Here is a 20,286-nt window from a genome sequence, read left to right as displayed (position 1 = left end):
AGTGACGTGGTGTCAAGCTTCAGGTCGGTTCCAATCCAACCCCGCTATTATTTTCAGGGGGGAGAGACTCGTGAATAAAAGAGCAAAAGAAGGCGAACAGAAGAAGCACAAGGAAATATCAAGCCAACGAATCTTGAGGAGACTCCGTCGTTAATAATGATCCATCATCAAGAAACCGCCGCGACATCCATCGAAGGGGGGCGGCTGTAGGTTGGAATAAACATAACAACTAACTATACTATGTCCCAGTAGGAACGGAAGGGACGGAATACGTACAGTAAACCCCTCCTTACCTCTACTTTGTGCCACCTCAACCACTCCATCGGATCCAACTACCTAATCAAGTCTACCACGGCCCAGGAATTCCCCCAGGAGGCCCCCAGAGCGGGGATTGGGCCGTGGAACCCTATGTCGCCATGTGCACTTTTATTTTGGGTTTGATCGGCATAATTATCCCTGTGTTGAGTGGGTTGATTCTCGTATTCGAGCGAGGATAGTATATTTCGAAGCCATGCGTGGTGGGTGTCAAATGCCGCGCAGTTCTATCTGTGGCGTGGCGCGGCTGCTGTTTGTTAGCATTCATTGCCGGCGCACATGAGATCTTGCAACAAACAGGAATGCCGCATGTAGGCGACGAAGTGGACTTTTTGAAGATTACGGATATCAACACAGGATCAACGATTGATTCGAGTCATCAAAAGTGGTATTGAATTAACAAATGCCTAGATAACGTAGCCCGTACCCTCGCCGGGGAGCACCAATTTTCCAAGCACACCACGCCGCCCCTTCATGAAGTATATAACAAGAAAGCAAGATAGGAAGGACCACATTGAACCACCATAAATCAGGCTGCCTACAAGGCACCATCGATCATCGTCATGAATCGGAGACAAGGTTTATATTTCGGGAACGAAATGTTTAGTCCTTGCCGCTGTAGCCGACCTTGATGTTGAGGGTGACCTGCTGGCCGCTCGCGATGTTGAGGCCAACACCGTCCTCAGCCTCCATACCCTTGGTGTAGGCGTTGGTACCAAAGCCACCGGGGAGAATGGTGGAGCAGGTGTCGTGGCCGCAAATCTGGCAGCCGGGAACGTCCATACCGGCAGCCTGGGCAACGAGAGAAGAGCAGTCGGCACCAGACCAGCCACCGTTGCTGCTGTTCTCAAAGTCGAACTCGGCCCAGTTACCGGCAAACTGGCCGTTCGTGGTGGTGGGAACCTCCTCGGCAGAGAAAGCGCAGACACCCTGGGTGTTGGCGGCGGCGACGACGAGCTGGGTCTCGCCAGGCTGGAGGGTGAAGACGAGCTGCTTGTTGGAAGCGACCTTGAACATGCCGTTGAGGCCGTGGTTGGAACCCATCTTGTTGCCGCAAACAACCTGGTAGGGCACGTCGGCAACGTTGGTGTAGTACATGCGGTTGTGGTACTTGTCGGCAATATTCTTGGGGACGGTCATCAAGTTGGAGTTCCACTCGCAGCCGTCAGCGTCGCCAGTGTTGCCAGTGTACATGATCTGAGCGTAGGTGACGCGCTTGGTGTTCTTGTTCTCGCCGCAGAAGGGAATGTACTCGTCATCGGAAGAAGAGTCGTCCCCGGTCGCAGCAGCCGCAGAGGACTGGGCAGGCTCAGGAACGGTGGTGCTGGAAGGAAGGGCGACGGAGGAGGAGGAGGGGGTGGCGGCAGGGATGGGGATGGGTAGGTGCTTTTCGGCCTTGTAGAACTTGAGGTCGCGCTGCTGGTGGGCGGCGCGGTGGAGGTGGGCGTGGCCAGAAGGCATGGCCGAGGCGCCGAGGACGCCGGCAAGGACGAGGAGGCTGGTGATCTGCATCTTGTCGGTTTGAATAGATGTTTGTCTAGTTGGAATGGATAGATGGCGCAAAGGATGCTGGGTATCTCGAAAAGACGCTGAAAGCTGGCTTGATGTATGTCTAGTCTATAGTAGTCGATTGAGATGAGGTGGCCGACGTGGTCTATGTTGTGCAATCAATCCAAGGAGTGTTGGTGTAGCGTGGGACCGCGGTCCAAAGGAATGGCTGCGAGATTGGGATATCTGCGCAAGAGTTGTAGAAAAGAGTGTGGTGAAGCGCAACAAAGGAGGCGTTGTGCGTCGTTGTGGTGTGTTGGATGGAGGAGGAGGAATGAAAATCGCGAGGGAGAAAGAGGAGGGCGTCAAGTGGTTAAAAGAAACGACAGAGCGAGCAGCTGCCCCTGGTCCACGTTTGTGCAGACGGCGCCTGCAGGGGCACGCACACGCACTGGATGCGTTCAGGGACCGGCATACCTTCCACACAACGCAGTGCGACGTTGCCCGGGGCAGCGAAATGAGGGCCTGGCAGAAATGATCCCTGGCACCTGGAAGATTGGTCTGGACAGGTGAGCCGAGTGGGTCTTGCAGTCCCTGCCACTCGTCAGGGCGGTGATCGTCCCATTTCTCGTCCCTGAGTGGCCAGCAGCGACCCGCCGTCCACGCCATCTGCTCAGGTACCTGATGCTTTTGATTGGCTGGCCCCTTTGATATCCCCCGCCTAATTCGCCGGCAGTTCGGTGGAACAATGGAACCCTTTGACGACGCACAAAGGCGTAACGCTGACTATTTGAATTATGCAGCACCTTTGACCCACTGCAAGAATAGGTCTCGTCCAGCTTGCCAAAGTCAAAGAAGCCATTGTTTCGCTGACAATAGAATCCTCATCGTGACCCCATCCGTCGAGTTCCTTTCTCTTCGTTTTGACTCAAAGGGGCCCAAGACAGGACGCACGTGCATTGACTGGTGTTCTGGAGATTAGGTGAACATGGGGGCGGGAAGGTTCCGTTGCTTTGGCGTCAAGGATGGCAGCGCTAGCCCTGTTTCTCGAAGCCTGGTCGCGGTCGGGTGGTCTGAAACGAGATGAACGGAAACGGGGGCAATGCAACCAAAGAGCTTCGATCCCTAACACATGTCCGGATTAAGTGCCGCCAAATGTGTTAGCGAGCCCCCTCGGCTAATTCATGGTTCGTTCATCCACAGTTTGATTAAAAGTGTAATGCGAATTGGCGTTGGCGGGTCGTTCCTTGGTAGACTTGGCAACACTGCACTCCCCCATTGCCCCGTTTCCGTTCCATTGGACCCCGTGGGCTGGTCGGCCACCAGCGCAGTAATTCTTCAATGAGTAAGCGCGCACCTTGAGGTTTTCACAGTGAAACGAGAAACAAACCGCGCCTAATGAAACTATTTGATAGAGGCATTGTGGTCATTGGATGACGACTTGCTAATGGTGGATCTTTGTTCAGTCATATCGATAGACTAGGCCAATTCGTGCTAGCCTGGGCCGGCTGTCTAGGGCTGCATCATGCGCCTCCTAGTGTAGAGACTTGATGTTGAACAACTCTCCCCAAAAACACCAAACGGAATCCTCTTGAACCTTGATCGATTTGCACCCCAGATAGGGAGCCTCAGGAGCATTGGCGAGCGTTCCAGACTTCTAGAACCGGATCACTCTTGGGTCCGAGATGATAGAAGATGACGACGCGCGCAACCGAGGCTTCCAAGAATACAAACCAATGGACATTTCGAACACCCAGCGAATCGCGGTATCCATGAGATGATCTTGGTGGCCGTTGTCCCGTATTCACTTAGCGAAGGGGGGAATGGAGGAATGCCGGTTTCCTCCCTGCTGTTGACAAGGGGTCACTGCCACTGCCACAGTGTGCCCCTGAGTAGCCTATGTAGGTAGTGATCACTCCTGAGTCCAGACTTCAGGCCCTCTCCTGCTCACAATGCACAATCAAGATCCCATCAACATTGAGCATTCGATTGATATCTTGCCAACGACTGTACCGCTATGAGCTGGAGAGGTCAAATGAGGGCAGTCAAGATCACGTGGAGAGTAGATGGACCTTCAATTCCATGTTCCATCGGGTCCCGTCCTCTGTCTGCAGCTGCAAACAAGCCAATGCACAGACCACTTGCATGGCTGCATTTTCAGCTCCTGATGGAAGCAGAAGTGGAAGTGGAAGCCCTGCGGATGGAACTCCCGTCCTGCCGAGTGAGCGGTGGAGTGGAGCACGGCGACCCCGCGAACGTGAGACGCAGCGGATCTTGCCCCGCCCCGCTCAGCTAAACTTTTCCTGTCCTGCCATTGGAAACTTTCGGCCTTGCCCAACCACGTCCGTTCATTCCTAGCAAAAGGCGATTTCAAAGTCAACAACCGTCCACCAAACCTGCTGTAGATTATTCAGACTGGTCGACCGGAAGCTCCGAATTCCCACTTTTCGCGATAACAGTGTCACTGAAACTGGGGCCCCGACACTTCCGTATTACGCAAGCCTTTCTCTCCTCCGACTCAACGTACCGAGAGCTTGCGCGTCGCTCGCGGCACGATATCGCATCGAATAAATTGTGGCACCGAGCCGAAACCGTACGCACTAACCACGATCTCCCAGATCGAGCTTGGCCGACCCGACCCGAAGAACGACTAGGGTACAACTACAAGCACAACCTGAGCTTGGTGGACACTAAGCAGGGGAAGCAAGAGCAAAAATTCTCGACTCAGGTTCAGCTCCCCAGACAGGCCCTCGGGGCGTTTGTTGTTGATCCTTACTGGATACCGTACCCCAATCTCGGCCTGGTGTACTCGCTACCTGCCCGGTAGAGAGATTAGCCCGAACCACGATACCCGGAGGAGTAAAGTGAAAGGCTAGAACAACCAGAACAAAGAAAGAAACACCCATCCACACCGCTATGCCTCTCGATACTTCAGCATACAGCCTCGCGCTGTTGCGCGTCGACGGCCGCAGGTGGAACGAGCTGCGTCGCATCCATGCCCAGATCCGCACCCAGGCCGCCGCCGATGGCTCCAGTTACCTCGAGATGGGCCACACCAAGGTCATGTGTGTCGTTAATGGACCCAGCGAGCCCGGTCCTCGGAGGGGAGCCACGTCGGGCGGTGGTAGTGGCGGTGGTCAGTCCAAGAACGCCGAGGTTGCTGTAAACATTGTCATTGCCGGGTTCAGCTCGGTTGACCGTAAGCGAAGGGGTAGAGGTGATAAGTAAGTCAATACCCAGGGGTTGTTCCCCCCCCCAGTGTCAACTACGGCTATTAGTCTGTCACTGTTCGCATAACTAACCGTCATCCTTCCTTCTTCCATTATCACAGGCACATCCTCGAACTTCAATCGACGATATCTCAAGCCCTCGCTGCCAGTTTACACACCCACCTCTTTCCGCACTCCACCATCAACATCTCCCTGCACGTGCTCTCGCAAGACGGCTCTTTGCTGGCCGCCCTCATCAACGCCGCCACGCTCGCCTGCGTCGACGCCGGCATTCCCATGACAGACTACGTCGCGGCCTGCACCGCCGGTTCGACGTCTACATACGCGGCTAACGACGAGGGCGCCGACCCGCTGCTGGACATGAACCACCAGGAGGAGCAAGAGCTGCCCGGCCTGACGGTGGCCACATTGGGCGACAGCGACCGCGTGGCGGTGCTGGTCTGCGAGAGCAGAGTGCAGGTGAGTCGCCTGGAGGGCATGTTGGCTGTGGGCGTGGACGGGTGTAAGCAGGTGAGGGAGATCCTGGACAGGGTAGTGAGGGAGAAGGGGATAAAGATGATACAGGAGGGCACGGTCGAGAGAGGGGTTGGGTTGAATGACATGGAACTGGATTGAATGCATACTACTGGATCAATGGTCGGGTTCCGGGTCACAGAAACGAATATGGTACGGTAGGTAGCATTACAAAGGTTTGGAGCAAAAAAGAATAGGCAACATGACGAATATCACGACTATCAATGTAATCAAAGTACAGCTCATGGTCAGGTGAGCAACATGTCGTTTCTGGTAAACGTGCGCCAACTTTTGAAAGCGTTCTCCGAAACTGAAAGGTACCAAAAAACCTTCAACCTTTGACCAGCCATTCACTGACACAAGTCACAGCAAACTACGCTTTCACCAATCTCTCACAGCTCATCGTGATTACCGGCCGTCTTTGGCTGGGCCTCAGGCGTCTCCCCCTCCTCCGAACCAGCCTTCTCAGCCTTACCAGACTCTTTCTTTTCCTTCTTCCCCTCCTGCTCATCCGTCGAGGAAGCCTCAACAACAATACCCTCCGGCAACTTTTTCTTGGTGCCCTCGCTCAACCTAATCGCATCAATCCACGCCTCCAACTTGTCATGATCCGAGAAATCATCTCCCTCACCAACAGCGTCGTAGTGTCTCCACCATCCGCGACGGGCGTTGATGACGATGAGTTCAATGTCAGCATCCTCCTTGAGGCCAAGGGATTTGAGAAGGGACGCGCCGGCGGGGTTGGTGTCGAGGGGCACCTCGTAAAAAGGGAAGAGCTTGTGTTGGCCGAGGGCGTATTTGAATTTTATTTCGGACAGGTGGGTGAGGGCCTTTTGGGCTTTTTCGTTGGAAGAGGAAACCAGGGCGAGAAGGCAAGTGCTGGATTTGGACGTGAGGCATTCCTTGATGAGCTTTTCGGGGGTGTTGAGGGAGGGGATGGGGAGGGCGGTGTGGATTATTACGGGAATCTCTTGGGTTGGGGCAGGGGTTTCGGAGGACGTTGCGGAGGAGGTTTCGGAGGAGGAGGAGGGGGACGAGGCGACCTTCTTGGAGTCTTGCTTTCCGTTCTTTTCACCACCGTTGGCCTTGCCGTTGGCCTTACCATTAGCCTTGCCATTAGCCTTGCCGTTGGCCGGTGCTGGGTCCGGATTAGGCTGGGCCGCCTGGGAAAGGAACTCCACCATGGCGGCCTTGTTGATCTCGCCGTCGTACACAATACCAGGGGCATCACCCCCAGGCAACAAGATCAGAGTAGGGAATTTGTCGACACCGAATGTGGATACCGCCTTGGACTGAGTGTTTCGCACCTGGCCGACGGGCATGACACCGAGGAATTCAATGGCGACGCTCTTCAGCAAGGGGGAGGTGGTGCCCTTGTCGGTGAAGAGGAGCGCTTTGGCTGTCTCGTTCTTGTCACTCAGGAATTTGTCGAGGTTCTTGTCCTCGACTTTCACGACGTGATTGTTAATGCGCGAGACCACAGCATCGACAATGGCGCTGGCGGTGCGCTGGCCCTGGTAGTCCTCCACTATGGGCTTGCCGTTCTTGGAAGGACGGACAATCTTTAAGGTCGGGAAGCCCTGCACGCCCATGCTGCCGCAGAAGGGCTTGTTGGCGTCCTCATCGCAGTTGACGGCGGCGACCTTGGCCAGGCCTTCGAGGTTCTTGGCAGCCTTTTCGTAGGCGGGCTTGAGGTTTTGGCAGTGGCCGCACCAGGGGGCGTAGAACTCAAGAATCTGCAAGGGAGAGAGGTCAGATACATGCATTATTACGATGGCTGATCTAAGATATAGTCGGTTTGGTACTTACAGACGTCTGGTTGCTCTTGGCAATCAGCCTATCGTAATCCTTTCCGTCAACCTGCAAAACTGGGGACTTTTTGGTATAAAGGCCCGCCTGGGCTCCGGGGAGCGCAGACAGGATACCAACTGCCAGAGCGCAGAGGGTGGAATGATGCATGGTACAGTCAGGAAGGCGACGCTTTTGTTTACTGGGTGACGGTGGTATGTATGGGGATGATGATAGATTCGGAGGTTTGTGGGGTTGGAGCTATAGTGTCATGAATGTACAATGGCCGATACCAATACAAAATGTAAGTGAGAACAAAGGAAGCTCTTCTGTATGGGCGTCCTAGGGAGTCAGTCCCGTGTGAAAAATGGTGTCGTGTTTTTGAAACCCAAGGAAGCAACAAACAGACAGACCGATTGAGATGAAAGGAAAAGCTGTCATCTTCCCAAGTTCGGCAAAAGAACACATTTCAACAGAAGCTGTGAAAGCTGGCGCCACATACAAATGAAGTCAGAAGCGTCCAGAATCACCAGGGGAGGAGCTGCGGTCCGGGAGCGCTTTCAGTGCTTTGAAACGCGCTATGGCTGGAATATGGCCCAAGCTCCAAGGCACATGTGGATGGCATCGATGGCGCTTGAGAGCAGAGGGCTGGGCGGGAATGTGGGGAAGAGACGCTAACAACTGAATTGGTGCCGCCTGCCGTACGCAGTACGTAGAGACAGCCGCGGAAGATAGGTGACGACGCTACCTGGTCCAGTCCATGTTCTTCGGTCAACCCTCCTCTGTTCCATGGAACTTGACAAGGAAGCTGAGAGATAACGACGAGCAGTACTTCCCCTCTTTCCTGGTTTGATAACTTCAGTTATCCTCTCTCCCTATAAATTCTCTTATCTTTATCGAACGTATAGCCCAGGCATTCTGTCAGACGCCCGAACGCAATCGTCATGACAGACAACATCACGATCCCCGCTGCCGTCAAGGCGGCCGATATCAACCTCTGGAAATGCGCGACAAAGGCCCTCCAGCTTCAATCAGTAAAACCGGAGATTGCGTATTGGTGTATGTACTAGAAGCGAACGAAGCAACGTACCCTCCAAGACAACTGGGGGCCGGCAGTGTCTGACTTTTGCAGGCAATTATTGGGTCGTCAACCAGATCCTTAACAGGGGACTCCACAAAGAGAATGACGAAATGATGACTTATACGATGGACTTGATGGGGAAGCTGGAACAGGCACGCTTTATTCCGCCGCCCTTTACCACTTCTCTTGCTGACTGTTGTTCCCTACAGGCCAAAGCTGAGCACCCGAACGAAGATGCCTACACAGACGACGAGGTCGGCCAGGTCGTCGTCGACAGATTCGCACAGGAAACCCTTGATCGCGCCGAGCGAGTGGTCAAGGCAAACAAAGTGACACAGCAAACGGCCATGACGTTCGATGCCGCCGCAACCTTCTTCCACCTGGTCAACATCTGGGGCCCTCCCGACGAGGAGACGCAACAAAAGATTAAATACGCAAAATGGAACGCCGCACGCATCGCAAAGGCCATCAAGGAGGGCAGGGACCCTAACGAATCCAACCCGAAACGAGAAGAACCCCAACTGCCGGCCTTGGACCCCAGTGATCCAGAAGTTCAGACATTGACCGGTTCGGTCGAAAAGACAACACCACCACCCCTTTCGGTCACAGTGGAGGAGGTCCCAGACAGAGACTTGCAGAGGACAGACGCTGCCGGCGTGTCTCTGCCAATCAGCCCAGCCTCGGCTGGCCCATCCCCGATATCCGAAGCCGAACTCAAGCTGCCCGGTGTACCCAGTGGGCTTGCTGAGCCAGCACCGTCAACAGTCTCCTTGGACTTGGACACTCCAGTCTCAGCTCCCACACATAACCCTGTCAACTACAGGCCTGAGCCCGATCTCCCATCCGCCCCCAGCGCAGTCTCATCCTACCCGGATCGTGATATCTCGATGCCGGACGCGGGCACTGCAGTTTGGACACCGGATGCTGATCGCCAGCCTCCCGCTCCGCCTGTCGTTCCTCCCACGTTTGCTCCCAGTGCACCATCAACAGCTGCTGTGGTATCGCCCCCTGTCAACCAGCCAACTGACTTTTCCTTCCAGAACCCAGCTCCGCCAGCTGCCCAAGCTCCCGCAGTTCCCAGTCTACAGCCAGTTCCTCCCCCACTAGCTGTCTCTGCAGCCACTTATGCATCTTCGCAAGTTGCTGGAGGTTTCACAACCGACGAAGCTGCCATGGCCTCAGCCCAGAAGCACGCTAAATGGGCTATTTCAGCATTGAACTTTGAAGATGTTCCTACGGCGGTGAAGGAGCTAAGGAAAGCGTTGGAGGTCCTGGGTGCAGCGTAGTTGATAGGTGTTACACGAGCTACGCAATGACCCTGATGGAGGTTTAGGTTATTCGCTGCGCGCCCACTGATATACGATCCCCGGGCCGGTCAGATCTCTTTATTACCTGCTATCCAGCCGTATATACCACTGGAACCAAGGCATCAAAATCGGGTTTTAAGCGGCCTTTATGCAAGCTCGGGCAAAAATGCCTTTCACACTATTGAACACTTGGCGGTTACCAGTGGAACATGGAAACTTTCCAGAAGCAATGTTTACCAGGGCCCGACAATGGGAATGTGTAACCGCCCAGTGACCGTTCGGCCGCATAGGGAGCCCTAGGCGAGTCTCGTTCTGACAGCTTCCCGAGAGCTGGGATAATACATTGCGCACTTTGAAACGAGACAGCGAAAACACAATCTGCCGATTTCAAGGCAGGTCTGAGGGCTGGTACACAGTCCTTCGCATCGACTTTGATGAAGCCGGGTGGAAGAGAGGCTGCAGAGAAAGGGTCCAAGCACCCCAGGGAAACTTGTTGATAGACGTAATGTCGCGAGGATGGAGCTGTTGGTTATGTGTCAAAGTCAGGGGCAAACTGAGCGTGGAATTCTACTGGTCATCGACACACCGATATGTGCACATTTTTCGATGAGTGAGGATGATGGCTATGCAACCCTTTGGTGATGACCATCTTCATCAGTCTTGGTCATCTCGGTCAGTAAACACCCTTTCGAGATTTGGTATTGCGCCTTTTGCCTTTAGGTGATCGATTTCGCTGAACACTCGTCGTCCTCATGTGGCGTATATAACGCGCTTCGTCCCGTGGGTATGTTTAGGGGTTTCTTTCGTCCCAAATCATCTGTCTCCTCTTCATACACAATACCGACTCGAACCTTGCTACCCGCAAGTCTCAGTCGGCATCTTGCAGATTACATCAGATACCCCGTCAGTCATAATCTACCGTTTCGGGTCCTTATTTCTCAACTTACGCCACAACATCAGAACCATCACCGAGGTCTCACATTCCTTCCACCGGGCTCTTCCCGTACAAGATACATTACTCTTCCTTCGAGCCTCCTTGGAAGTCATCCCTAACCTCTTCCGCAGGTCTTCAAGCCTCGAAATACAAGCTTTCTGTCTCCCAGCGAACCAGTTTTACCTTGGTTTACGCGACGCAAAAAGCAAGCCAACCACACACGCACTCAAGTCTCAAGATGCCTGAGGAAGTCATCACCAGTAGCGGAAACTACACCTTTACCGGTAGTGGTACGTCCAGCTCTTCTGGCTACACCAACTCATCCTCCTCTGGCTCATCCGGCTGTGGCTCAGGCGGCAGTGATGGCTGGAGACCCCGCAGCTACGTCCCTCTACCCATCTCCGATGGTAGCGCTGCTGGCGGCGGTAGCGGCGGCGGCAGATGCATCGACGTGGCCAAAAGAAGGAGATAGACGAATGGAGTGATGGGATACACAAAAACGGGACAGGTGGCAGGAGACTGAATGAGATAAAGATGATCTGACTTATGGCGTTGGAGCATGACTTTTCTTTCTTTCTTTAGCAACACAACATACCCGGCGGCATGCGGTCAGGCGAAGAAGCCTCTTCACTTCATTGGTTAGCTCTCTTTTGTCACCCATTTTCCCTTCAAGCCAGCTCTGTACCAACCCTTCTTGGCGATGACAGACATCAAAAGTCAGGGACTCAGGTTCAGTAACTGCCGTAGAGGCTTTGTTTAGTTACGCATCAGTGATGACTCTTGATGAATGAAGCGTCTTTAAGAACCGCGCAAAGCTCCTCATTCAGTAGCTCCTCTTGAACATATTTGAGCAGCCTTACTTCCACTGATGGAAAGCTCTAAACACAGACTAAACCTAACGTTTGACTAACCACCTAACCTGCCCGAATTGTTGCAACGCGTATCGTATAGATACTTAGTTCCTGTCCCAAATCTAATTCAACAGAATCCCAACATTCTGACGCCAAGCACACCAAACTCGGTCACCTTCAGTCATTCAGCCATATCCGGGTGATGTCGTACATGGCTTTCCCCGATGTCGATTTCTTGTCCATAGCAATTTGATCTATTTGTGTGCTGCGTTTAACCCACGTGGTTCGTAGTACCCTGAAATGGTACTCAGAAATCGGGGAGGGCTGTATACTGTTATTGGGTGGTTCAATGGGTGACTGGCATTGCGGGGAGGCTGACGCGTAGGGTGAGTCGCGATTGTGTTCAAGAGGTACAAGAAGGAAGGTGAGGTGAACTGCATTGGTACAGGCTGCAGTGGCAAGTACAGCACACACACAGCTGGCAAGAGGAATCTGCATCATCGCCGAGCTCGAGGTGCAGCAATTTTCGAGCGGGGGGTCCCATTGCAGATATAGTCTTTGATAATCGTTCACGTCAGTATCTAACAGCATTGATATCACTGCCGAAGATGCCTTGTAAATGCCGTCCGCGCAAGTTAACACGCGACGAGACGGGAGATGGACGGTGCAGATTGGGTGAAGAGTACTCCCGAATACTTGACTGTTACTTCTCTCGAGGCACCAAGTGATGGTGTGTGAGAGCCTCATGTACTGTACCTCTAGGGCCGCGTCGCTGGGAGGATGAATGGCTTCAACGCCATGTTAGTTATCATCATGAAAACATGCGTTACCAATGATGCAAGTTTACCTGTAAATTGGTCTGCGTGCATATTTATCGCTACTCTGCTTATGTCCATGGTTGGTGTTCCCTCATTAAATCACAAAACTGCTGCAAGTTACAAAGCGATGGCTGGTATTGAATGTTGTGGGTGCGCAATCACAAAGGTCGTGGCTCACAAGAATAGAAGGAAACACCAACAATGAACTCGATAGAAGTGGAAGCGTTGTGTGTTGAAACAAGAACAACAGATCCACCAAGCAGGAGCCCGTGGGCTCCCTCTTGCAAGCAAACAGAAGGAACAGAATGGCCTCAACACACCACCATGGTAAGCATCACCAGTACGCCCAGGTCCCCTGTCAAGGAAGGAAGGCACGCCTTCACGTTACCGAGCCTCAAAACACCAGACATCAGTCATCGACGGCTACACTACTTGCCTACCAGCACCAGCACCAGCATCAACACAAGCACTGGCTTCACCACATCTACTAGTTTAAGCACCAGCGTCAGTTTCCACATGAAGACAAGCATGAGCATGAGCATGAGCACAAGCACGAGAATGAAAGCTACCGGACACCAGACCATCATCACCAGCCAAACTACATGGTCCCTGACTCGAGGGATATAGATTAGGTCGACAGACCTTAATTCAACAACAAAACAAAGTGCGGTTGGCGTAGTGGTCAACGCGTTCGCTCAGTAAACTGTTGTCCTAACAGAGCCTACTTGGGTCTGCATAGTCAGTGCCCTTACAGGTGCCAGGGGAGAACATCTGACAGCGAAAGAACCCGGGTTCGAGTCCCGGACCGCACATCTTTTTTTCTGTTTCCTACCCCTTTCCAAATCTCTTTTTTTTTCTTTTTCTGGAGGTGATAGGGAAGGGTGGACAGAGGAGGAGGAAAAGGGGGCAAAAGGTAGTAACTACCTCTAGACTTGACAGATGATAGCTGAACATTCACTGATTGCTTGTCACACTGGCATTAGACTGGGATTTGGGAGAGAACGGCATCTTGAAGAAAGTAAGGTTGGAGAACTTGCTTTCTGAATCCATCAGCGATCCGTGGGTTTGCACAACCTCATGGGAAGGGCATACGCGTGAGTGTCTCTTGACTATGGGCGTCAACATCCTAACCCCGCGCATCGGAATGGCATTCGGTACAATCTATCATCTCTATGAATGCTGAGGAGGAGCTCATGGGCAGCTACTTTTGTGCATAAAGTGTTCTTGTACTGATCCTCGTGGCTCAAAACTGAAGTGTCTTGCCCGTAGCCAGCTGTCTGTAGATGGCCCCACTTTAACCCTGGCGAGGAAAGTGACGGAGGCAGCAACTCGGACAAGACACTCGTTCTTTCCTTCAACACAATGTCACAACACAAAGAGAAATTTCTCGAAAATGAGGGGTTTTGGACGAGTGCTTTGCACAATCACTTTTTATTGTGGCATTTCTAGTCGCGCTCAAGTCGTCATCGCTGAGTGTCTACCCTACCACACAATCGAGTTCTCACAAATGAGAAAAAAAAAAAAAAAAACATCACTACTGCGCCCAGACTTGGCTCATATCCACACAATAACGCTGCAAACGCTTGAGAATGTCTGGAAGTACTCGGCAACGTTGGTTAGTTGGCTTCCAGTTACATACCCGGTGACTGCAACTGCTAGGCTGCCCGGTACTCCCAACCGAATCTTTAATATTCATGTCCTTGCTGACCGTCTTGGCCCAGTTGTCTTGCCCGCATTGTCTTCTGCAATCTATTCGAGCTCATTGACCCTGTCCTTAGCAGCAGAATTCTGGAGCCTCGCGCTCCTTCTCACCGGCGCCTCGGAGGCCGCGGGGCTGGACATAGTCGCTGTCTTGGCCCGCTTTGCTGGTGGCTCACCTTTCGTCGGTTCCTCGCCCGCGCGCTCTGCCAGTGGGGAGATAGCATTGGCCTTCCTCTTTCCATTTCCATTTTCTGTTCCTTTCACTGCCGCCTGTCTCATCTCGTCTCCCTCTGCTTGTGTTCTGCGCTCTGGTTCACTGGCTCCTCTGGTTTCCTCTGCTTTGCTCTTTGATAATGCGGCTTCCAAGCGCAAACCTTCCCCTTTGCTTTCGTGCAGGTTCCGCGACTGCAGGCATGGAGTGTCTTCCTTCTCAAGGGTTTCAGGACCCTTTGCAAACGTTTCTTTCACTACTTGCTCTCTTCTCTCCTCCCCTGTCTTGACATCACCAGAGACATCATCCCCCTTTCCACCCTCTGCATCCCCGACCCTTTCTACATCTAGGGCAGCAAGTTGTAACCGCGGTGGCTTTTCTTTCTGCCCATTTAGAATCTCAAGCGCAGAAGCAGCCACAGAAACAGCAACAAAAGTAGACACAGGAGCAGAGAAGTTCCCATCTACAGAGTGGATATCCGAACCATCCGCTTTGCGCCTCTTGTCTTTGCTGGAAAACGTACCACTGAGATCACCTGGGCCCACAGTTGCTGACAGGAAACTTGGAGGGTGGTAGCCAGCTGAAGAGGCGGAGGCAAAGCCAGTGCTAGTGTCTGTGGTGTTGGCAGCACCAGCAACAGAAGCACACTCAGGTTCCAAAGCACTACTACCGGGGCCGGCGGGTGCTGGAAAAGAACTTGAAGGTTGGATGTGAGGGTCCGCGGAAGGGGCCAAGGGAAAGCCAGAGTAGGAGCTTGAGAGAGATCCAGCACCGGAAACACAAACGGCATGCCCAGAGCCACCACCATAAGGACTAGTAGTGGAAGTAGGCCGACCCCAAAGACTACCAGCCCTGAGCGATTGCTGAGTAGTCTCACCAGCCAGCTGCCTCAACATTTTGGTCGCTGGCCTCCCCGCACCAGGACGGGCGCCGCCTCTCTTGTTGAGTTTCTTTCTTGGTGGTTCTTCTTGTCCTTCTTGTGGCGAATATAACGCCGCATCGCTGGAACGTTTTCTTACTGGCTTTAAAGTGGTGGTGAAGCCGTACGAGGCTGCTACACGCACCTGCTCATGCTCTTCGGGATTAGGTTGGCGCAGGAGTAAGTCATGCGAGTTAATGTCTCTGAACATGGCTGGCACTTTTGGCCTGGTGTTTCTCTGAGGTATGGGAGACGTCGTTGGAGCATTTGGTGGTGCGAATTGGGGTGCGGACTGTGGTGGTGTTTGAGCGAGGGTGCCTTTTACTCGGCTATGATTCTGGTACTGGTCTGGTTCGACAGCAGTTGCCGGGATTTGATGAAAACCAGAGGCTGAAGTTCGGCGGGAATTTGAAAGCTTTATCTTCAAAGCAGTAGTCAGATCAATTTCGACGCGGGGATTGGGGACCGCATATTGAGTGTTGCTGCCGACAATCTGGTGGAAGTTGGGCTTGCTGAAAGTGGGACTAGACTCCGTCGCCACTACCGTCTCGATACTGCCATTGTCAGACAAAGCGTTGCCCAGCACGGGCTCGGCGGCGACAGGCGAAAATACAGGCGGCGACAAGACTATGTCTCTGACGGGATCATAGAAGGTGCCCCTCATTTCCCTGCTCTGTGTCTCTTGTGCTGTCGGTTGCTGACGTGGAGGAGCTGTAGCCGAGCTACCCCCATCAATGAAGTGACGTGAGGCTAGTTCGGCTCTCTCTTGGAAAGACAGTGAGCCACGCAGGTGGCTGGTTTGCTGCTCAGGCAAGTTTTCTACCAACGGGTTGCTACCCTGGAGCCCTGCGGGAGCCGCCTGTGCTCGTCTGTTGCTTGTACCTGCTGCGAACCTTGAGCTCGGCGGGAGATGGTTGCTTGGGGGTCCTTGGTACACGCCGCGCATCGTGAATTAAGCAAGGTTCTTCGCGTGGGCGGATGATTGTTGGTGCCTGTTCAAAGGTTTTGCCGTTTACGACTGTTGATAAATGTTAGCGAAGGTTATATGTACCAAGATTGAGGTAGGCGACGGGCACGATTCAACGTACTGAATACAAGGTGAAAGATGGAACGCTTGTGCCCACAAAGGTGAAGACGATCTGACTCGCGGTAGCCCTAACAACCTCAAGATACACGCTACTCTTCTTGTCCGATGGCAGAATAAAAGATACCGGAGGAGGTAGAGGGTTGTGGTTGAGTGTTGTGAGCAGACGAAAGATGCAGCGATCGAACCAAGGAAGGTAAACAGGTTGTGGCTTGGGATCGCACTGACAGCCTGAAGTTCCGCGTTACTAAAGTTTGCACTGGAATAGCGGGAAACGCGAGAAGAGTCGAGTATTTGAAAGTCTAGGTACGTTTGAAGATGTGCGGGCAGTGAAGTAGGGCAAAAGAACAGATGAAATATTCGCAAGCCCTTTGATTTGACCGAGTGCATGACGAATATTCTTGCGGCAGCGGGCATATTCAATACTTTTACCTGCCTAGTACTTGCAGATATAATAAGTACCTCTAAGCAGTACGAGCAGGAGCAGCAATGGACAAGCTTCGCATTGCAGATAATAACACATCACAGACAGGAGGTGTCTACCGGAGCCGCAGGTACCTTGGCTAGTTACATATCAGCTGGTCTTCATCCTCGATGAGCAAGAGGCAGCTAGTAATTGAACTCGGAAATCTTCCTATTTTGGCCAAAAAGAGAAGTGCAAGGAGCGTATTGTCCACCTAGCAAGACAAAGGGCACTTTGTTGGAAATAGAAAGACTGCAAAAGGGCGACTTGGTTATTGTCCAGAGAGGAGCATAGCAGACGGAGGTCGTGCAAGATATGTTTCCAGAGGACAACTCTGTTTGAGTCCGACTTGAGATGAAAGTGATGTCTGCTATCAGAGGTAGATAGGTATGAACGTTATACATTTTGCTCAAGGTCCTTCAAGGTTCAATAGACGACAATAGCCTTAGTTCAGGATCGGATACATGTATTCCACTTGGATCAACCTGCCAAGGTCGTGGACCCTTGAGTGTGACTTGCCTAACTATGGACCGTTGTATAGGCTTTCGAGCTTATTTTGACAACTCTGTGGAGGTACACATCATGAACCAGGTATAGCAATTTCGGAAAGGACGATAGGTGTTTCTCTTGATACTTTATACATTATACCGATTGACGATATCTACGTACACTGTACCACTACGATGTAGCACTCATTCCAACGATCACTATCTCGACGGTGATAATATCGATGATAGCAGCCACCAGACTTGAACAACCTCGGTCAAGATTGCGATTCATATGCCTATGAAACATTAGGTTATTGATGTTCATCATGGGTTTTCCATACCTCTAGGCACTAATTTAACGCAACTTTGAGTTATCAAGACAGCCATTCACATGATTTATGCAGGACAAAAACTTGGAAGATTCAAGCAAAACCAAGCATGTCATGTGCCCCTCCTTAGGTACGTCCTTCAAGCGGGCACGCACCCAAACAAACCAATTCCATGCATACAGGTGCATACAGACATACCTACTTGTTCCCGAAAGAGCGGCTCAGGCGCTCAGGTCAAGCCGCCCTGACATCTCGGGCGTTTTCGAACAGTCTTGGCCTCTTATCCTCCTCCTTAGATTTTGGCCTCTCAGCTGGCCAACCCAGGCCAACCAACCAGCACGCCGCGCATCACCCGTTCCCATCACACCTATCAATCACTTGCCATGTAAACCCATCTCAAAGTTTGAGAACCAGTCACACGTCACCATCTTTGTCCAAATTCTTGAGATCAGTTCAACATCACTCATATGTCTGTATGCGCCAGGCCCAATCCAAAGTGACGTTTGCAATTGTTCCAGGATTACCCCGGAGGAACACACCCCGTGTTTCAGCCTTCCCGGTCTCGAAGCTCTCGATCGAAGCTAAGATAGGTACTGGACGGGAGACGCGCGCGATTGATACACTTTGTATATGGCGCCTTGTATATAATGCGGCCTCCCAACCCAACTCCATCTTGAACGTTGGTTCTCGTTTATGTCTTGGTCGAATATTGTAGGCTTGCATCATTTTCCTCCCCGGAATGAACGACCATTCAATTTCTTACTCCATCAACGACAACATCACCACAACAGCTATTACTCAATAATCAACCACATGTCACTTTGCCCATTCCCTGCAAACAGTAGCTGATCAACGGGTTAGTGATATTACCTCAAACTCCAGTCACCAAACCCAGCCGAAGCAGACACCACAAAACCACAAGACGAGCCTACAAGGAACTTAGCAAAACGACAATGATACTCAAGACCCTCTTCAAAAAAGACCGTCGCCCTTTCTCCTTCGCCTCTAAATCAACCTCCGCCTCCGCCTCCACCTCCGCCTCCGCCTCCCCATCAACTTCTTCAAGCGCCTCTCCTTCGTTATTCCGCAGAATGTCCATCAAAATCCAAGAAAAGCTTCCGTCAAAGGGCGTCCAAGTATCCGCCTACATCTCTCCCACCGTCGCCTCGTGGGGAACATGCAGCATCACTTTAACCGTGCCCGGCGAAACCGTCGTCTTCCAATCCAGTAGTCCCCCTACTTCTTCTTCTTCTTCTTCATCAGCAGCGTCCAGTCAGCAGCAGCAGCAGCAGCAATTCTTCTCCCGCGCCATCGAAGTGGAAGCCCGCAACATCCCCTCTCTCTTTGACAAAAAGGGTCGTTTTTCGTTCCGCGTCAATTTAGCCCTGGGCCAAGACAGCAGCAACAACAGCAACAAGAACATGTTAATAACAGAGCAATGGATCGACGTCAATGCCATTACCGGTTTCGCCACGGGGGGAACCATGGACAGTATCGCTTCGACGCCGTCGATTTTTTCGTGGGTAGATCCTGAGGGTACCACACCCAGACGGAGGAGAGAAGTGGTGGTGACGTATGGATTCTACGAATCCGGCCCCGCAGGGCAGGATATCTTGCCGAAACGACACCAGTGCTACATCACCGTTTCCTCCGCCGGCAGTCGATGGATGGAAGACCTGATTCCCCCTGGATCATGGCAGGCCAATCGAAGATTCCGAAGACTGGTGCTGCCCAGCGCGCACGACGCGGGCATGAACAGCATGGCGAGCAGCTCCAAGTTGCTCAGCAAGTTGGGCGGTGCGGTGGTGGGCACCTTGGTGCACGATAACCGAATCATGACGGAGATTGCAGACACGCTTTCGGGACCGGCGATAGCGCTGATTGCGCCGAATATCATCTTTAGTCTGGCCATGACGCAGAAAGATAGCTTGGATGCCATGTTACGGATTGGAGCCAGGTACTTTGAGTTTCGCCCGGCGTACTGTCATGCGGCGGTGAGGTCGGCGATGCAGAGAGGGAAGGATGGTCTACCCGACAAGTTGTATTTCCAGCATGGCGCAATCCCAGGCATGGGGTATGATGTGTTTTTGGCGGATGTGGTAGCCTTCTTGCTGGCGCATCAGGAGGAAATTGTGGTGGTGCAGCTGAGGTGGGATGGCGTGCCGAATGAGTGTGTGAGGCCGTCGGATCAGGATAAGAGAGAGTACCTTGACCAAGCGTTGAAGATGGCGGGTGATCGGATAGTGACTGGGAACGAGAATGACCTGAGACACGCGACGATTGCACAGCTGAGGAGGGATAAGAAGAGACTGATCATGATGGAGAACGTGGATAGCTTGTCGACGTATACGGATGAAGGAAATGCCACGATGGATGGTCAGAGCATTGTGGATGCCTTCCCGAAGGTGCTCACCGAGGATAACTGGAGAGGCAAGGCTTTCATCAACATCCAGTGTCAGGCCACGGCGACGAACATTCCGAAGGCCGTGGCGTATTCAGTTTTGGATGCGGGGACAACGTCGAGCTGTATTCTAGCGACGAAGGCAACCTGTGATTCCAAAACGTTGCCGTGGTGTAGGGATAACGTTCTGAGGACGTGTGGGTACGACACGCTTGTCGTTATGATGAACGATTTTATTGACGGAGCAACGGCGGATGTTGCATTCCAACTCAGCAAACAGAGACTGATGGCATGATTCCAATGGCGTTGTTTAAGGGTAGAGGATCATCAGCAAATTGTGTTTGTTGCAGCGACATTTCGAACCG

General features: G+C 52.6%; 7 protein-coding genes and 1 non-coding gene across 8 annotated transcripts; 5 read left to right on the top strand and 3 right to left on the bottom strand.

Moving 5' to 3' along the window:
• Positions 1–685: 685 nt before the first annotated feature.
• Positions 686–2,199, bottom strand: B0T23DRAFT_374213 (uncharacterized protein). Its single transcript, XM_062836839.1, has one exon. The coding sequence runs from the start codon at positions 1,825–1,827 to the stop codon at positions 919–921; it is 909 nt and encodes a 302-aa protein (XP_062695657.1). The 5' UTR covers positions 1,828–2,199; the 3' UTR covers positions 686–918.
• Positions 2,200–4,464: 2,265 nt separating this feature from the next.
• B0T23DRAFT_82303 (3' exoribonuclease family, domain 1-domain-containing protein) lies at positions 4,465–5,793 on the top strand. Its single transcript, XM_062841854.1, has 2 exons — positions 4,465–5,027; positions 5,135–5,793. Exons 1-2 carry the CDS (start codon positions 4,720–4,722, stop codon positions 5,646–5,648), a joined length of 822 nt encoding a protein of 273 aa, XP_062695656.1. The 5' UTR covers positions 4,465–4,719; the 3' UTR covers positions 5,649–5,793.
• Positions 5,767–7,844, bottom strand: B0T23DRAFT_333199 (thioredoxin-domain-containing protein). The gene is made up of 2 exons (XM_062835758.1): positions 7,356–7,844; positions 5,767–7,282 (listed from the first exon to the last, which is right to left on the bottom strand). The coding sequence occupies exons 1-2, from the start codon at positions 7,503–7,505 to the stop codon at positions 5,939–5,941; spliced, it is 1,494 nt and encodes a 497-aa protein (XP_062695655.1). The 5' UTR covers positions 7,506–7,844; the 3' UTR covers positions 5,767–5,938.
• Positions 7,845–8,040: 196 nt separating this feature from the next.
• B0T23DRAFT_82263 (Vta1 like-domain-containing protein) lies at positions 8,041–10,157 on the top strand. Its single transcript, XM_062841853.1, has 3 exons — positions 8,041–8,393; positions 8,467–8,567; positions 8,625–10,157. The coding sequence occupies exons 1-3, from the start codon at positions 8,279–8,281 to the stop codon at positions 9,699–9,701; spliced, it is 1,293 nt and encodes a 430-aa protein (XP_062695654.1). The 5' UTR covers positions 8,041–8,278; the 3' UTR covers positions 9,702–10,157.
• A 326-nt stretch (positions 10,158–10,483) lies between these two features.
• On the top strand, positions 10,484–11,497 carry B0T23DRAFT_374205 (uncharacterized protein). Its single transcript, XM_062836838.1, has 2 exons — positions 10,484–10,506; positions 10,683–11,497. Exon 2 carries the CDS (start codon positions 10,895–10,897, stop codon positions 11,126–11,128), a length of 234 nt encoding a protein of 77 aa, XP_062695653.1. The 5' UTR covers positions 10,484–10,506; positions 10,683–10,894; the 3' UTR covers positions 11,129–11,497.
• Positions 11,498–12,989: 1,492 nt separating this feature from the next.
• Positions 12,990–13,137, top strand: B0T23DRAFT_t107. Its single transcript has one exon. It is a non-coding gene; the product is annotated as a tRNA-Thr (tRNA).
• Positions 13,138–14,099: 962 nt separating this feature from the next.
• On the bottom strand, positions 14,100–16,102 carry B0T23DRAFT_438181 (uncharacterized protein; the record flags this gene model as incomplete). The annotated part of the gene is made up of 2 exons (XM_062840649.1): positions 14,100–14,159; positions 14,225–16,102. 2 exons carry the CDS (start codon positions 16,100–16,102, stop codon positions 14,100–14,102), a joined length of 1,938 nt encoding a protein of 645 aa, XP_062695652.1.
• A 2,371-nt stretch (positions 16,103–18,473) lies between these two features.
• On the top strand, positions 18,474–20,216 carry B0T23DRAFT_312335 (PLC-like phosphodiesterase; the record flags this gene model as incomplete). The annotated part of the gene is made up of 1 exon (XM_062834681.1): positions 18,474–20,216. One exon carries the CDS (start codon positions 18,474–18,476, stop codon positions 20,214–20,216), a length of 1,743 nt encoding a protein of 580 aa, XP_062695651.1.
• Between the last annotated feature and the right edge of the window lie 70 nt (positions 20,217–20,286).

The sequence above is a fragment of the Neurospora hispaniola genome (assembly GCF_033458365.1).
Source record: "Neurospora hispaniola strain FGSC 10403 chromosome Unknown B0T23scaffold_2, whole genome shotgun sequence".
NCBI classification, from domain to species: domain Eukaryota; kingdom Fungi; phylum Ascomycota; class Sordariomycetes; order Sordariales; family Sordariaceae; genus Neurospora; species Neurospora hispaniola.
The sequence above is the reverse complement of the archived record's forward strand: the minus strand, read 5'-3'. Positions and strand labels throughout refer to the sequence as shown.

What these genes read in the sequence shown, in the direction of transcription:
- B0T23DRAFT_374213 (XM_062836839.1), bottom strand. Translation starts at nt 1,827, where the DNA reads ATGCAGATCACCAGCCTCCTCGTCCTTGCCGGCGTCCTCGGCGCCTCG.
- B0T23DRAFT_374205 (XM_062836838.1), top strand. Translation starts at nt 10,895, where the DNA reads ATGCCTGAGGAAGTCATCACCAGTAGCGGAAACTACACCTTTACCGGT.
- B0T23DRAFT_333199 (XM_062835758.1), bottom strand. Translation starts at nt 7,505, where the DNA reads ATGCATCATTCCACCCTCTGCGCTCTGGCAGTTGGTATCCTGTCTGCG. An exon ending in CCAAGAGCAACCAGACGTCT is followed by an intron (nt 7,283 to 7,355) that starts GTAAGTACCAAA and finishes TCTCCCTTGCAG; the next exon opens with ATTCTTGAGTTCTACGCCCC.
- B0T23DRAFT_82303 (XM_062841854.1), top strand. Translation starts at nt 4,720, where the DNA reads ATGCCTCTCGATACTTCAGCATACAGCCTCGCGCTGTTGCGCGTCGAC. An exon ending in CGAAGGGGTAGAGGTGATAA is followed by an intron (nt 5,028 to 5,134) that starts GTAAGTCAATAC and finishes CCATTATCACAG; the next exon opens with GCACATCCTCGAACTTCAAT.
- B0T23DRAFT_82263 (XM_062841853.1), top strand. Translation starts at nt 8,279, where the DNA reads ATGACAGACAACATCACGATCCCCGCTGCCGTCAAGGCGGCCGATATC. An exon ending in ACCGGAGATTGCGTATTGGT is followed by an intron (nt 8,394 to 8,466) that starts GTATGTACTAGA and finishes TGACTTTTGCAG; the next exon opens with GCAATTATTGGGTCGTCAAC. An exon ending in TGATGGGGAAGCTGGAACAG is followed by an intron (nt 8,568 to 8,624) that starts GCACGCTTTATT and finishes TGTTCCCTACAG; the next exon opens with GCCAAAGCTGAGCACCCGAA.